At 43.3% G+C, this 12679-nt stretch overlaps 1 protein-coding gene across 1 annotated transcript in view; it reads right to left on the bottom strand.

The window, feature by feature from the left end:
- TENM4 (teneurin transmembrane protein 4) overlaps positions 1-12679 on the bottom strand; it is a 403492-nt gene that overhangs the window by 17855 nt on the left and 372958 nt on the right. The window contains 1 exon segment of the mRNA XM_063092724.1: positions 2824-2996. Coding sequence (XP_062948794.1) covers positions 2824-2996 — 173 coding nt within the window.

The raw sequence follows: 12679 nt of genomic DNA, 5'->3' as shown, positions 1-12679 counted from the left end.
GGAGGCAGGCTACATGGGCTCAAGTTCCAGCTCTGCCAGTGTCTTGCTCTAAGATCCTGGCCACGTTCTTAACCTGTCATTCCTGTGTTGCTGCATCTGTGCATTGGGGATAATAATTGTACCCTTGCCACACAGGGATGCTCTGAGGATTAAGTGAGATGATAAATACAAGCTGAGCACAGTCTTTGGCATATAGTCAGTGCTATGCGAATGCTAGCTATTACTTGTTTTATGTACCGGGCACTGTGCTAGTCACTGTCACAAGTATCTCTTCTGTCTCTCCTCTATCTCCACCACCCCATGTCACACACCTGTCATAGTGAAAGTTTCCAATACTGATCATGATCCTTCAATAGCTCCCCATTGCCTCTGGATTAGCGGTTAAGAGAGGGGGTTCCAGTACCTGTTTGTCTGGGTCCAAATCCCCTGACAGGTGTGTGACTTGGGGCAAGCTACCTAATCTCTCAGTGCCTCTCATTGCCTTCATTGGAAATATCTTCATTGGAAAATGGAGATATAAATAATAACTACCTCAGAGGTTTGTTGTGAGGATTAAATAGGACTATGCATGTAAAATGCTAAAAATATACTTTGCAGTTTATAAGTGCTCCCAAAACATTAGCTATCATTACTGTTATGATAGACTGTGCTCAGTAAACATTTGCTGGATTGAACTGGATATGCTTTCGTGGGACACCCCCACCGAATCTGCCCCTGGAATGGCATCAAATTGGCCCCTTCCCTCTCACTTCCTTCCCCCTCCATTTTCTCCCTTTTTTTCTCACATACAGAGCTTTCTAAAACCTGCCTCAAACTTGCTATGCATTATTCACTGACAATTTATATTTTACTTCCTTTGAACAGTGAAAAAGCCTGTTCAATTTATCTTTTAAAGCTCTCCTTGCGGAATCCACATATGTCCATTAATGGTAACTCTGGATGGAACGGAATCTGCAGAGGCCATCTCAGATGAGCCCCATTTAATGTGGGCTGTGACTACCCAAGGCGGCTACTCATTAGTGGCTACTTCTTATTACTTCCCATAGTTCAGACATAAGATGAAACTGAAAGAGCTTTTCAACAAAGACTCGACTGAGGCGGCTGCAGAGCTGAGCATCTGAGCCTGGTTCGCAAGCAGGAAAGGGAGCTTGGCAGAGGTACCAAAGAAGAATGACAGGGAGCATGTTCCTTGATTCCAAGACGTGCTTTTTCTTTTCACATTTTAACGTTTCAGAAATTGGAGTGTGTCTTACAATCCATGTATGCATTTCCAGTAGTGTGTCTTTTTCCCTTCCACCTGAAAAGTCGTTATTAAATTGATGGTATGTTTTAAAACTGAGGAATGTGGCACTTTTGAATTAAAAAAAGCTACCCAAGTACTAGTATAAGAAAGCCTGCATCAACCTTTGAGAAAAATACTCAAAGCCAGTTTAGCAGTATTGGACTGGATGGATGAGACAACTCTTAACCACAGAGAAGAAAATAGGCCCGAAGGACAAGATGTCTAAGTAACCAGCGGTCCTGCTATCCTTGTCAGGCAGAATCCTGGCTGCCGTGGAATTAGCACCTTCTCTTGGCAATAACCCAGTCTGAGCATAAACACCTGGGGTGTGTCCCAACCCACATTAAAGGAGCTTGGTGGGAAAGGAATTCCAGGGTGGTTTTTTTGAGAACCTCTATTGTTCTCTGAGCCCTTTGAAAGGCAAAGGACTACATTTGGGAATAAAAGTGGTTGTAAAAATATACAAATATTAATTTTCTTATGGTAAATCAAACTGCTTGCTAATTAATTAATGACTTAGTTAATCCAACAAACACTCACTGAGCAATACTATGTGCCTGGCCCATGCTAGTCACTTAACACATGTTGTCTGAGCAGCCCTATGAGGCAGGTATTGTAATTTAGCCCCCTTTCCCAGACCCAGAAACCACGGCTCATGGAAGAACAATTCCACCCAATTCACACAGGTCAGAACTGGCACAGCAGACACAGGGCCCTGGTCTGTCTACCCAGAACCTCTGCTCCTCCTCTGCCCACATCATTCGACACAGCTTCCACTTGCTTTCTTTTCCTGGAGAAGAAAGCCAAGGGCACGTTGGGTAATGTGATGCCACAGTCAGAACTAGAACTTGGGCCTCTGACTCCCAGCCCAAGGCTCCTTCTACTACTTTGTGTCAAAAACATTGGGAGTACAAAGAGCCATCTGGAGGGCAGGAAAAAAATCAGTCAAGGCCTTCCCTAGTGACGGCTTCTTTCTTGGCAAGCTTACTATATCCAGCAAAACTTCAAGGACCACCCTGGGTCATCGTATCCCATGCGAACAACTGAGGCAGACAATTCACAGCAAGATTTCACTGTGATTTGCCTGAAGCTAAAAGACTAACCCATATCAGAGGTGCAGGGAAGTGTCTCTTTTCTATTGAGTCCTAGCAGAGGCACAAACCTTCTCCCCCTTTCATAGTTAGATGTGATTGTTCCTGTCCTCTGTCCTCCCCTGCACCAGGGTGAGTGTAAGTCTTTTAATCTGGAAGCCATTAGAATGGCAAAATAGCGAGGTCACCTGGATTAGCAGCTAATGGATTCTCTCTCCCCTTTGTTCTGATGGTAATAGGATGGGACAATAAAATATTACTATGAAGCTTCTGGGAGCTTCTCAGGCTGGGGTGTTTTGCAAATTAGGTGGCAATACACAGAGAACCCAGTTGTAATGCTTTCCCCTATTCTTGGGCAGTTCCAGCAGCAGCTTGTTTCTTGTGTCATCCTTCTCCAAAGGGGTCTTCTCACCCCTATGACTCACAGTCCCCAGCCCCCACCTGGCTTACCTTGCAGCAGTGTGTAGAAGGCACCTGAGGCAGACAAGTTGGTGGTTATGGTGACATCATCCTTGCTGGAGGTCTCTACCTGGACATGCACTGAGCTGTCTGTTTCACTTCGAAAACTGCTCACCTGGCCAGTAGGGAAGGTGACATTTGTCAGGCGGCCAAAGCTGTCATACCTGGAAACCAAGGGGTGGCACTGAGTAACAGAAATATAATGGTGTTATCACTGGAACTCAGCATGTTCTAGTTCATGCCATAGTCTGGCATGTTCTGCTTTTCTTTCCGCTCAGCTGCATTCCCTGTCTCCCATATCTCTTTGCATGAGGCTTGGCACAGAGATTACAGGATATGACTCCACCTGCTGATGTTCACCTGCAAGAAAATCACTGACCTTTCTGAGTCTTCCTTTCCTAATCCAAACAATGGTGTTGAGACCCTTGACCTGCCTACTACACAGGATTACTGTGAGAAACATGTGAAGTGCCCTGTAGCTATAAATTAGAATTCACTTGTGAAGGGGTAAGATGACAGTGGCCCTGATGAGAGGCTGACCCAGAATCTTAGAGCTGGGAGTCTCCCCAGAAGTGATGTAGTCAATGTTAATGCTTGAATAACCTCTGCAAAACCTCCATGTGCTGGTTATACAGGTTTTTCCTGAAAAACACTAAAGCCAGAAACCATTACTCAGGGGTTTCCCAGGACACTACAGACCCTGGGAAAAGGGGGCTCTGAATTCAAACTAGGACTCAGGATAGACAGATGGGCTCTTGTAAGTCCTTCCTATCTAGAATTCACATATGGCACTAAGCATCTATGCATCTGCAACTGTCAGAACCCACAGCTTTGCTCTGGTACGGTCTTTCTGAAGCATCATAATTGAATCTTAATTCTCTTTACCATTCTCCTAATAATAATAAAAGAAATACCTACCATTATGGAATACCTCCAATGTTCTAGGCATGGTGCTAGATGTTTTTCACACATTCTTTTATTAATCATCATTTAATACATTTTCATTTAATCCTAGTCTAAAGGTTATATAATGATATTATCTCCTTTTTGGAGGAGGCTCAGAAAAGTGAAGTCACCTGCTCAAGTCACCAGCTAATAAGTGTGGTAGAATAAAAATTCAAACTCAGACCTATTTGTTTCCAAACTGCCACCTGCCTCTCTGTCTTTGATGAACATTTCTGTACCATCCATTTGCAAGTATCCATCTCATGCTCTTCTCCCTGCTGCAGATGTAGCTGGGAAATGGCAGAAGTGAGCAATGAACATTTTAATTATTTTTAATTAAGGGAGGCTGAAGTGTAAAAAGGCAGGCTTAAATAGCCTTTTTGCACTTAGGTGTGAATGGAGAAAAAGTTCTTCCTCCACTTGTCAATATTTCTGACTTCTGCTCACATGCAAGGTGAGGTTCAGCATGGGTTCAGTTGTATGTCTCCCCCATGTACTCTGGGTCTCCCGACTGGACTTGTTTTTTTTACCGCTTTGCTTTTACTTCTGGGGTAAAGCTGGGTCCCTGAGAGAGTTTTAACAATAGCAAAATGAAAAGTCAGGTAGTTCAGCTCCGTCCTGGCTCTTCCTGTGATTCTTTCAGCTGGGCCTAGCTTCTTGCTGGAACTCCTGAGTCTGTAGCTTTTATGGTTTCAGGTGAGACTTGGTAGGTGAGACCAGGCAGGCCTCTGCTGAGCAATTTTCTGCCAAGATCCGATTGGGTGCTGCGCCACATATTCTGCCATTTGCTACTTCCTTCTGTACCTGTGCCTGTCACAGATCACAGCCTCTACACTGCACATAACAGTCCCTGGCACACTCTGCTGCAGAGGAGCCATTGGTAAAGGCCTCTTGAATGAATCACCCCAGTTCTTGGCCTAACACCAATTCTGGGGGAGGAGCCAAGGGGCTTTGGGAAAGTTGAATCTATTGCTGAGGCCTGCAGAAGAGGAACAGAAGCCCTTTCCAGTATGGCTGGCAACACAGTGGTCTCTGCTATGCCTCCTAGGCCTGGGCATGGTGGGGCAAGGCTGTCAGGCTGTATCGGGGCTCTCCTGTAGGCAGTTAGGGGGCGTTGGCAAACTGTTTCATATCATTTCTCCTTTCTTATCCTTAGTACTGAGTCAGGTTCTTCTAGGAAGAGGTTAGTCTGGCCTGTGGGGCCACAGGAGCAGAGGTCCCCTCAGAGCTGCAGGAAGGAGCAGTGCTGAGAGATACCTGCTAGGAAGGAAGGCGAGTCTTGGGGTAAAGATCTGAGGTGTTTGTCTTAAGGCCTCTTGCATCTGGAAACTCTCTCAGAGCTCTGTTCCCTTCAACTCTGAGAGGCTGGTGTCCTTTTTAACTTACGGCTGCTGGAAATTTGAACAGGAAGGAAATTCACAAAAATGTTTACAGTGGTTATCTCTGGGAGGTAGAATTACAGGTGATATAATTGCTTATTTATATATGTTTTATATTTCCATGATTTTCTATAATAAACGAATTATTTTCATAGTCAGAAAAGTGCCGTGACAACACGAGTAAAGCCATGAGCAGGAGCTCATGAATATGGCCATCCTGGGGAAGTGGAACTTTTAAATTACCAGCATTTATAAGGCCTCACTTACAGGGCAAGTTGCCAATGAGAGGCCCCAGGCCTTTTGAGCAAAATATTACTAGGGCACCCTAAGTTTTTGAGCTAGAAATCAAAACCTCAGAAACTGGTTCTGCCTGGTTATCTTAACTGTATCTGTTCATGATCAGGCTGAGTCCTGTTGGATCCTGAGTCATCTTTTAAATCAACAGGAAGATCCATTTCAGTGCAACAGTCTCGTGGGGTGGGGATGCTGCTCTAGCCTGAGTCTTTGGACACCTGTTATCCCAGTACACACCGTATTAATAAGGTTATTTACTCAGACTATCAAATCTCCTGACCTAACCATGTAAAAAATATTTTATTATACCATGCAAAACACTTAAAAAGCAGTTTTGGAGTCTTACAGATATGAATTGATAGAGATTAATTAGGGATCAGATGTCACTTCAGTACCAATTCTAACAAAGCCTTGCTCAAGTGTCATTTCATTTTTTTTTTTAATTTTATTTTGTCGATATACATTGTAGCTGATTATTGCTCCCCATCACCAAAACCTCCCTCCCTTCTCCCTCCCCCCTCCCCCCCAACAATGTCCTTTCTGTTTGCTTGTTGTATCAACTTCAAATAATTGTGGTTGTTATATCTTCTTCCCCCCCCCCCCCCGGTTTGTGTGTGTGTGTGTGTATGTGTGTGTGTGAATTTATATATTAATTTTTAGCTCCCTCCAATAAGTGAGAACATGTGGTATTTCTCTTTCTGTGCCTGACTTGTTTCACTTAATATAATTCTCTCAAGGTCCATCCATGTTGTTGCAAATGGCAGTATTTCATTCGTTTTTATAGCTGAGTAGTATTCCATTGTGTAGATGTACCACATTTTCCGTATCCACTCATCTGATGATGGGCATTTGGGCTGGTTCCAACTCTTGGCTATTGTAAAGAGTGCTGCGATGAACATTGGGGAACAGGTATACCTTCGACTTGATGATTTCCATTCCTCTGGGTATATTCCCAACAGTGGGATGGCTGGGTCGTATGGTAGATCTATTTGCAATTGTTTAAGGAACCTCCATACCATTTTCCATAGAGGCTGCACCATTTTGCAGTCCCACCAACAATGTATGAGAGTTCCTTTTTCTCCGCAGCCTCGCCAGCATTTATCGTTCATAGTCTTTTGGATTTTAGCCATCCTAACTGGGGTTAGATGGTATCTCAATGTGGTTTTGATTTGCATTTCCCGGATGCTGAGTGATGTTGAGCATTTTTTCATATGTCTGTTGGCCATTTGGATATCTTCCTTAGAGAAATGCCTACTTAGCTCTTTTGCCCATTTTTTAATTGGGTTGCTTGTTTTCTTCTTGTAAAGTTGTTTGAGTTCCTTATATATTCTGGATATTAATCCTTTGTCAGATGTATATTTTGCAAATATTTTCTCCCACTCTGTTGGTTGTCTTTTAACTCTTTTAATTGTTTCTTTTGCTGTGCAGAAGCTTTTTAGTTTGATATAATCCCATTTGTTTATTTTTCCTTTGGTTGCCCGTGCTTTTGGGGTCGTATTCATGAAGTCTGTGCCCAGTCCTATTTCCTGAAGTGTTTCTCCTATGTTTTCTTTAAGAAGTTTTATTGTCTCAGGGTGTATATTTAAATCCTTAATCCATTTTGAGTTGATTTTAGTATACAGTGAGAGGTATGGATCTAGTTTCATTCTCCTGCATATCGATATCCAGTTATCCCAGCACCACTTGCTGAAGAGGCAGTCCCTTCCCCAGTGAATAGGCTTGGTGCCTTTGTCAAAGATCAGATGGCAGTAAGTGTGTGGGTTGATTTCTGGATTCTCTATTCTATTCCATTGGTCAGTGTGTCTGTTTTTATGCCAGTACCATACTGTTTTGGTTATTATAGCTTTGTAGTATAGCTTAAAGTCAGGTAGTGTTATGCCTCCAGCTTTATTTTTTTTGCTGAGCATTGCTTTGGCTATTCGTGGTCTTTTATTGTTCCATATAAATGTCTGAATAGTTTTTTCCATTTCTGAGAAAAATGTCTTTGGAATTTTGATGGGGATTGCATTGAATTTGTATATCACTTTGGGTAGTATGGACATTTTCACTATGTTGATTCTTCCAATCCAAAAGCATGGAATATCTTTCCATCTTCTTGTATCCTCTCTAATTTCTCTCAGCAGTGGTTTGTAGTTCTCATTATAGAGATTTTTCACCTCCTTGGTTAACTCAATTCCTAAGTATTTTATTTTTTTGGTGGCTATTGTAAATGGGCAGGCATTCTTGATTTCTCCTTCTGCATGTTCACTATTGGAGAAAAGAAATGCTACTGATTTTTGTGTGTTGATTTTGTATCCTGCTACTGTGCTGAAATCATTTATCAATTCCAACAGTTTTTTTGTAGAGGTTTTAGGCTGTTCGATATATAGGATCATGTCATCTGCAAACAGGGACAGTTTGACTTCATCTTTTCCAATCTGGATGCCCTTTATTTCCTTCTCTTCTCTGATTGCTCTGGCTAGTACTTCCAACACTATGTTGAATAGGAGTGGTGAGAGTGGGCATCCTTGTCTAGTTCCTGTTCTTAAAGGAAAAGCTTTCAGCTTTTCCCCATTCAGGATGATACTGGCAGTGGGTTTGGCATATATGGCTTTAATTATGTTGAGATACTTTCCCTCTATACCTAACTTATAGAGGGTCTTTGTCATGAATGAGTGCTGAACTTTATCAAATGCTTTTTCAGCATCTATAGAGATGATCATATGGTCCTTGTGTTTGACTTTATTAATATGGTGTATCCCATTTATTGATTTGCGTATGTTGAACCAACCTTGCATCCCTGGGATGAATCCCACTTGATCGTGATGAATAATTTTTCGTATGTGTTGCTGTATTCTGTTTGCTAGTATTTTAGTGAGGATTTTTGCATCTATATTCATCAAGGATATCGGCCTGTAGTTTTCTTTTTTGGTTATATCTTTACCTGGTTTTGGTATCAGGATGATGTTTGCTTCATAGAATGAGTTTGGGAGATTTGCGTCCGTTTCAATCTTTTGGAATAGTTTGTAAAGAATCGGTGTCAATTCCTCTTTGAATGTTTGGTAAAACTCTGCTGTGAATCCATCTGGTCCTGGGCTTTTCTTTGTTGGGAGCCTTCTGATAACAGCTTCAATCTCCTTTATTGTTATTGGTCTGTTCAAATTTTCTACGTCTTCACGGTTCAGTTTTGGGAGCTTGTGTGTGTCCAGAAATTTATCCATTTCCTCCAGATTTTCAAATTTGTTGGCGTATAGTTGTTTATAGTAGTCTCGAATGATTCCTTGTATTTCAGATGAATCAGTTGTAATATCGCCTTTTTCATTTCTAATTTTTTTTATTTGAGTCTTCTCTCTTCTTTTTTTTGTTAGCCATGCTAATGGTTTGTCAATTTTATTTATCTTTTCAAAAAACCAACTTTTTGATTCGTTGATCTTTTGAATTGTTTTTTGGTTTTCAATTTCATTCAGTTCTACTCTGATCTTAATGATTTCTTTCCGTCTGCTAACTTTAGGATTGGATTTTTCTTGTTTTTCTAGTTCTTTAAGGTGAAGTGTTAGGTTGTTCACTTGCCATCTTTCCATTCTTCTGAAGTGAGCATTTAATGCAATAAATTTTCCCCTTAATACTGCTTTTGCAGTATCCCACAGGTTTTGGTATGATGTATCATTGTTTTCATTAGTTTCAATAAACTTTTTGATTTCCTGCTTGATTTCTTCTTGGACCCATATGTCATTAAGTAGAATGCTGTTTAATTTCCATGTGTTTGTATAGTTTCCAGAGTTTTGTTTGTTGTTAATTTCTAGTTTTAATCCATTGTGGTCTGAGAAGATACATGGGATAATTCCAATTTTTTTGAATTTATTGAGACTTGATTTGTGACCTAATATGTGATCTATCCTGGAGAATGATCCATGTGCTGACGAGAAGAATGAATATTCTGAGGTTGTTGGGTGGAATGTTCTGTAGATATCTGCCAATTCCAATTGGTCTAGAGTCTTGTTTAGATCTTGTGTTTCTCTACTGATTCTTTGCCTAGATGATCTGTCTAATATTGACAGTGGAGTGTTCAGGTCCCCTGCTATTATGGTATTAGTGTCTATTTCCTTCTTTAGGTCTAATAGAGTTTGTTTTATAAATCTGGCTGCTCCAACATTGGGTGCGTACATATTTATGATTGTTATGTCTTCTTGATGGATCAGTCCTTTTATCATTAAGTAGTGTCCCTCATTGTCTCTTTTTATGGTTTTTAGTTTAAAGTCTATTTTGTCAGATATAAGAATAGCCACTCCAGCTCGTTTTTCTTTTCTGTTTGCATGGTAAATCTTTTTCCATCCTTTCACTCTTAGTCTGTGTGAATCTAGATGGGTGAGGTGGGTCTCTTGTAGGCAGCATATAGTTGGGTCCTGCTTTTTGATCCAGTCAGCCAGTCTGTGTCTTTTAATTGGGGAATTTAAGCCTTTAACATTAAGAGTTGTTATTGAAAGGTGTTGATTTATTCCTAGCATTTTATTGGTTGTTTGGTTGTCTTAGGTGTCTTTTGTTCCTTGCTTTCTGATTTACTGTTTGGTTTCTTTGTTTGTTGGTTCCTTAGGTTGTAGATAGTGTTTTTGTTAGCTTGTTTTCTCTTCATGAATGCCATTTTTATTGTACTAGCGGGTTTAGATTTTTCTTAGGTTTTTATGGCAGTGGTAGTTATTTTTCAGGAACCAAACCCAGTACTCCCTTGAGGATTTCTTGTAAGGGTGGTCGTGTGGTAGTGAACTCCCGCAGTTTTTTTTGTCTGAGAAATATACTATTTGCCCCTCATTTCGGAAGGATAGCCTTGCAGGGTAGAGTATTCTTGGCTGGCAATCTTTGTCTTTTAGTATTTTGAAAATATCATCCCATTCCTTTCTAGCTTTTAGGGTTTGTGATGAAAAGTCTGATGTTAACCTGATTGGGGCTCCCTTATAGGTGATTTGACGCTTCTCTCTTGCAGCTTTTAAGATTCTCTCTTTGTCTCTGAGTTTTGCCAATTTGACTATGACATGTCTTGGAGAAGGCCTTTTTGGGTTGAATACGTTTGGAGATCGTTGAGCTTCCTGGATCTGAAGATCTGTGATTTTTCCTATACCTGGGAAGTTTTCTGCCACTATTTTGTTGAATATGTTTTCAATGGAATCTCCATTTTCCTCCCCTTCTGGAATACCCATGACTCGGATATTTGAGCGCTTGAGGTTGTCTGATATCTCTCTCAGATTTTCTTCCATGTCCTTGATTCTTTTTTCTTTCTTTTTGTCTGCTTGTGTTATTTCAAACAGCCCATCTTCAAGTTCAGAGGTTCTCTCTTCAACTTCGACAAGCCTGCTGGTTAAACTCTCCGTTGTGTTTTTTATTTCGCTGAATAACTTCTTCAGTTCAGCAAGTTCTGCTACATTTTTTTTCAGGACATTGATTTCCTTGTATATGTCCTCTTTCAGATCCTGTATACTTTTCCTCATTTCATCATGATGTCTAGCTGAGTTTTCTTGTATCTCATTCAGTTTCCTTAGAATTATCACTCGAAATTCCTTGTCAGTTATTTCAAGGGCTTCTTGTTCTATAGGATCTAGAGTATTAGATTTATTAACTTTTGGTGGTGTACTTTCTTGATTTTTTGTATTTCTGGTGTCTTTTTTTTGGTGTTTATTCATTGTGGTAGGGGGTTTCACAGTCCACCGGTTTGAGACTAATGACTAACTAGGATGTTGCTGTGGTTGCCAATTTGGTATGGCTCCCGCCGTGACTGCTCAGTTGGCCTCTAGTGTCTTGTGTGTGTGGTTGCCTCGGGTCTTGGGCTTCTCCGGGGATCCACCTTTCTGGTCAGCTTGTACTCTGCTGGGCTGGTGGATCACGTACCACAGGGTGTGTGATCTCTGTTGAGCTTTCACTTTCTGTACAGGACTTCTCCCCGTTCCGTGTGCTCTGGCCCAGGCTGTTAGATCGTGCAGTGGCGACCCCACCGGGTGTGTGGTTTCTGTCGAGTCTCCGCCTCCCTGGCCGCACGTCTCCCCCCTCTGTGCACACTGTGCTGGGCTGGGGTGTTTCTTCTGCACCCCTCCTCTATCAGCTGGGCCTTCAAGACCCTGCTCAGCACCGCTTCGCCCACGAAGTCTACCAGGTTTCTGCTAGGCACAGACGACCGGTCTCTCTGGCTGCCTTTGTAGCACTGTGTAGATCTTTCTCGGGTCTTGTTCACCTTTGTATCCCCCCGGTATAAACCGAGTCTAGTGCCCGCCTGCAGCCTGCTCTCCGGCAGGTTCAAGCGGACCTGGGAACTCTCCTACCACACTATTCCCAACCAGAAATTCGTTAGGCTTTTTTCCAAACTGGTGGTCGCAGAGATGGTATCTGCCTCCCAGTAACAGGAAGTTTACCGGGGCCAGAGTCCAGGGTGTAGTGGAGTGACAGTCGGCCCGCCCGTACTTCCTAGCCCTCCCAACACTGGTCGGGACGCCCCACACCCCCAGCCCTGCCAGAGAACCGCGGAGGGAGTGGGAGAGGAGGCCGTCCCGCAGGGTCCGGAAAGCCCCGCGCCAGGCCAAGCAAATGGGCTCAGTGATGGCCGAGCAGGGCGGAGCTGCCCGCACCTGGGAAAATGGAGGCAGCACCGGGGCAGTGAGTGGCCTGGTGGTGCAGGCGGGAGCCGCGTGGGCATCCACCCCCCGAACAGAGCTGTGCCAGGGATCACTCACAGTGCTGTGCCAGGTCGGGCGCTCGCTCTGTCTCTGGTTTGCCGCCTTTCCCAGTTCTCGGCGCTGCTGCCTCGGGCTGTTCAGTCGCGGCGCCGCTCGGGTGCTCCCAGGAATCTTCTTTAATGCCGGCCTGAAACCTCGAATCCTGAATAGGGCAGCTGGCCGCCTTCAGTGCGGCCCCAGCCTCCGGGATCCTGGCTGCATCCACAGCAGCCCTGGCGCCGTGTTCCCTGTTTCAAGACTCGCTTTTGCAGCTAAGAATCAGTTCTTTTCCTGCTCCACACTTCAAAGCTGTTGCCTGTAAATGAGGCAGCCTCTCCTGCCGGGGGCAAAGTGGCGTTGAGCCCCCACGACCGGCCAGCAGCAGCAGTCCTCCCTTAAGAGATGGCCAGAGGAAGGTCCACAAGCTTCCCGGCTGCCTGACGCCCAGTGGCCACCTTTTCCACCTCAGCTACTCTGCGCCAGCCGCTGCAGCCGCCGCCATCTTGAAAACCTCAAGTGTCATTTCAAAAAGCCCTCCCTGGTCTCTTCTGTCTC

Source organism: Cynocephalus volans, chromosome 4, assembly GCF_027409185.1.
Source record: "Cynocephalus volans isolate mCynVol1 chromosome 4, mCynVol1.pri, whole genome shotgun sequence".
Lineage (NCBI taxonomy): Eukaryota > Metazoa > Chordata > Mammalia > Dermoptera > Cynocephalidae > Cynocephalus > Cynocephalus volans.
The sequence above is the reverse complement of the archived record's forward strand: the minus strand, read 5'-3'. Positions and strand labels throughout refer to the sequence as shown.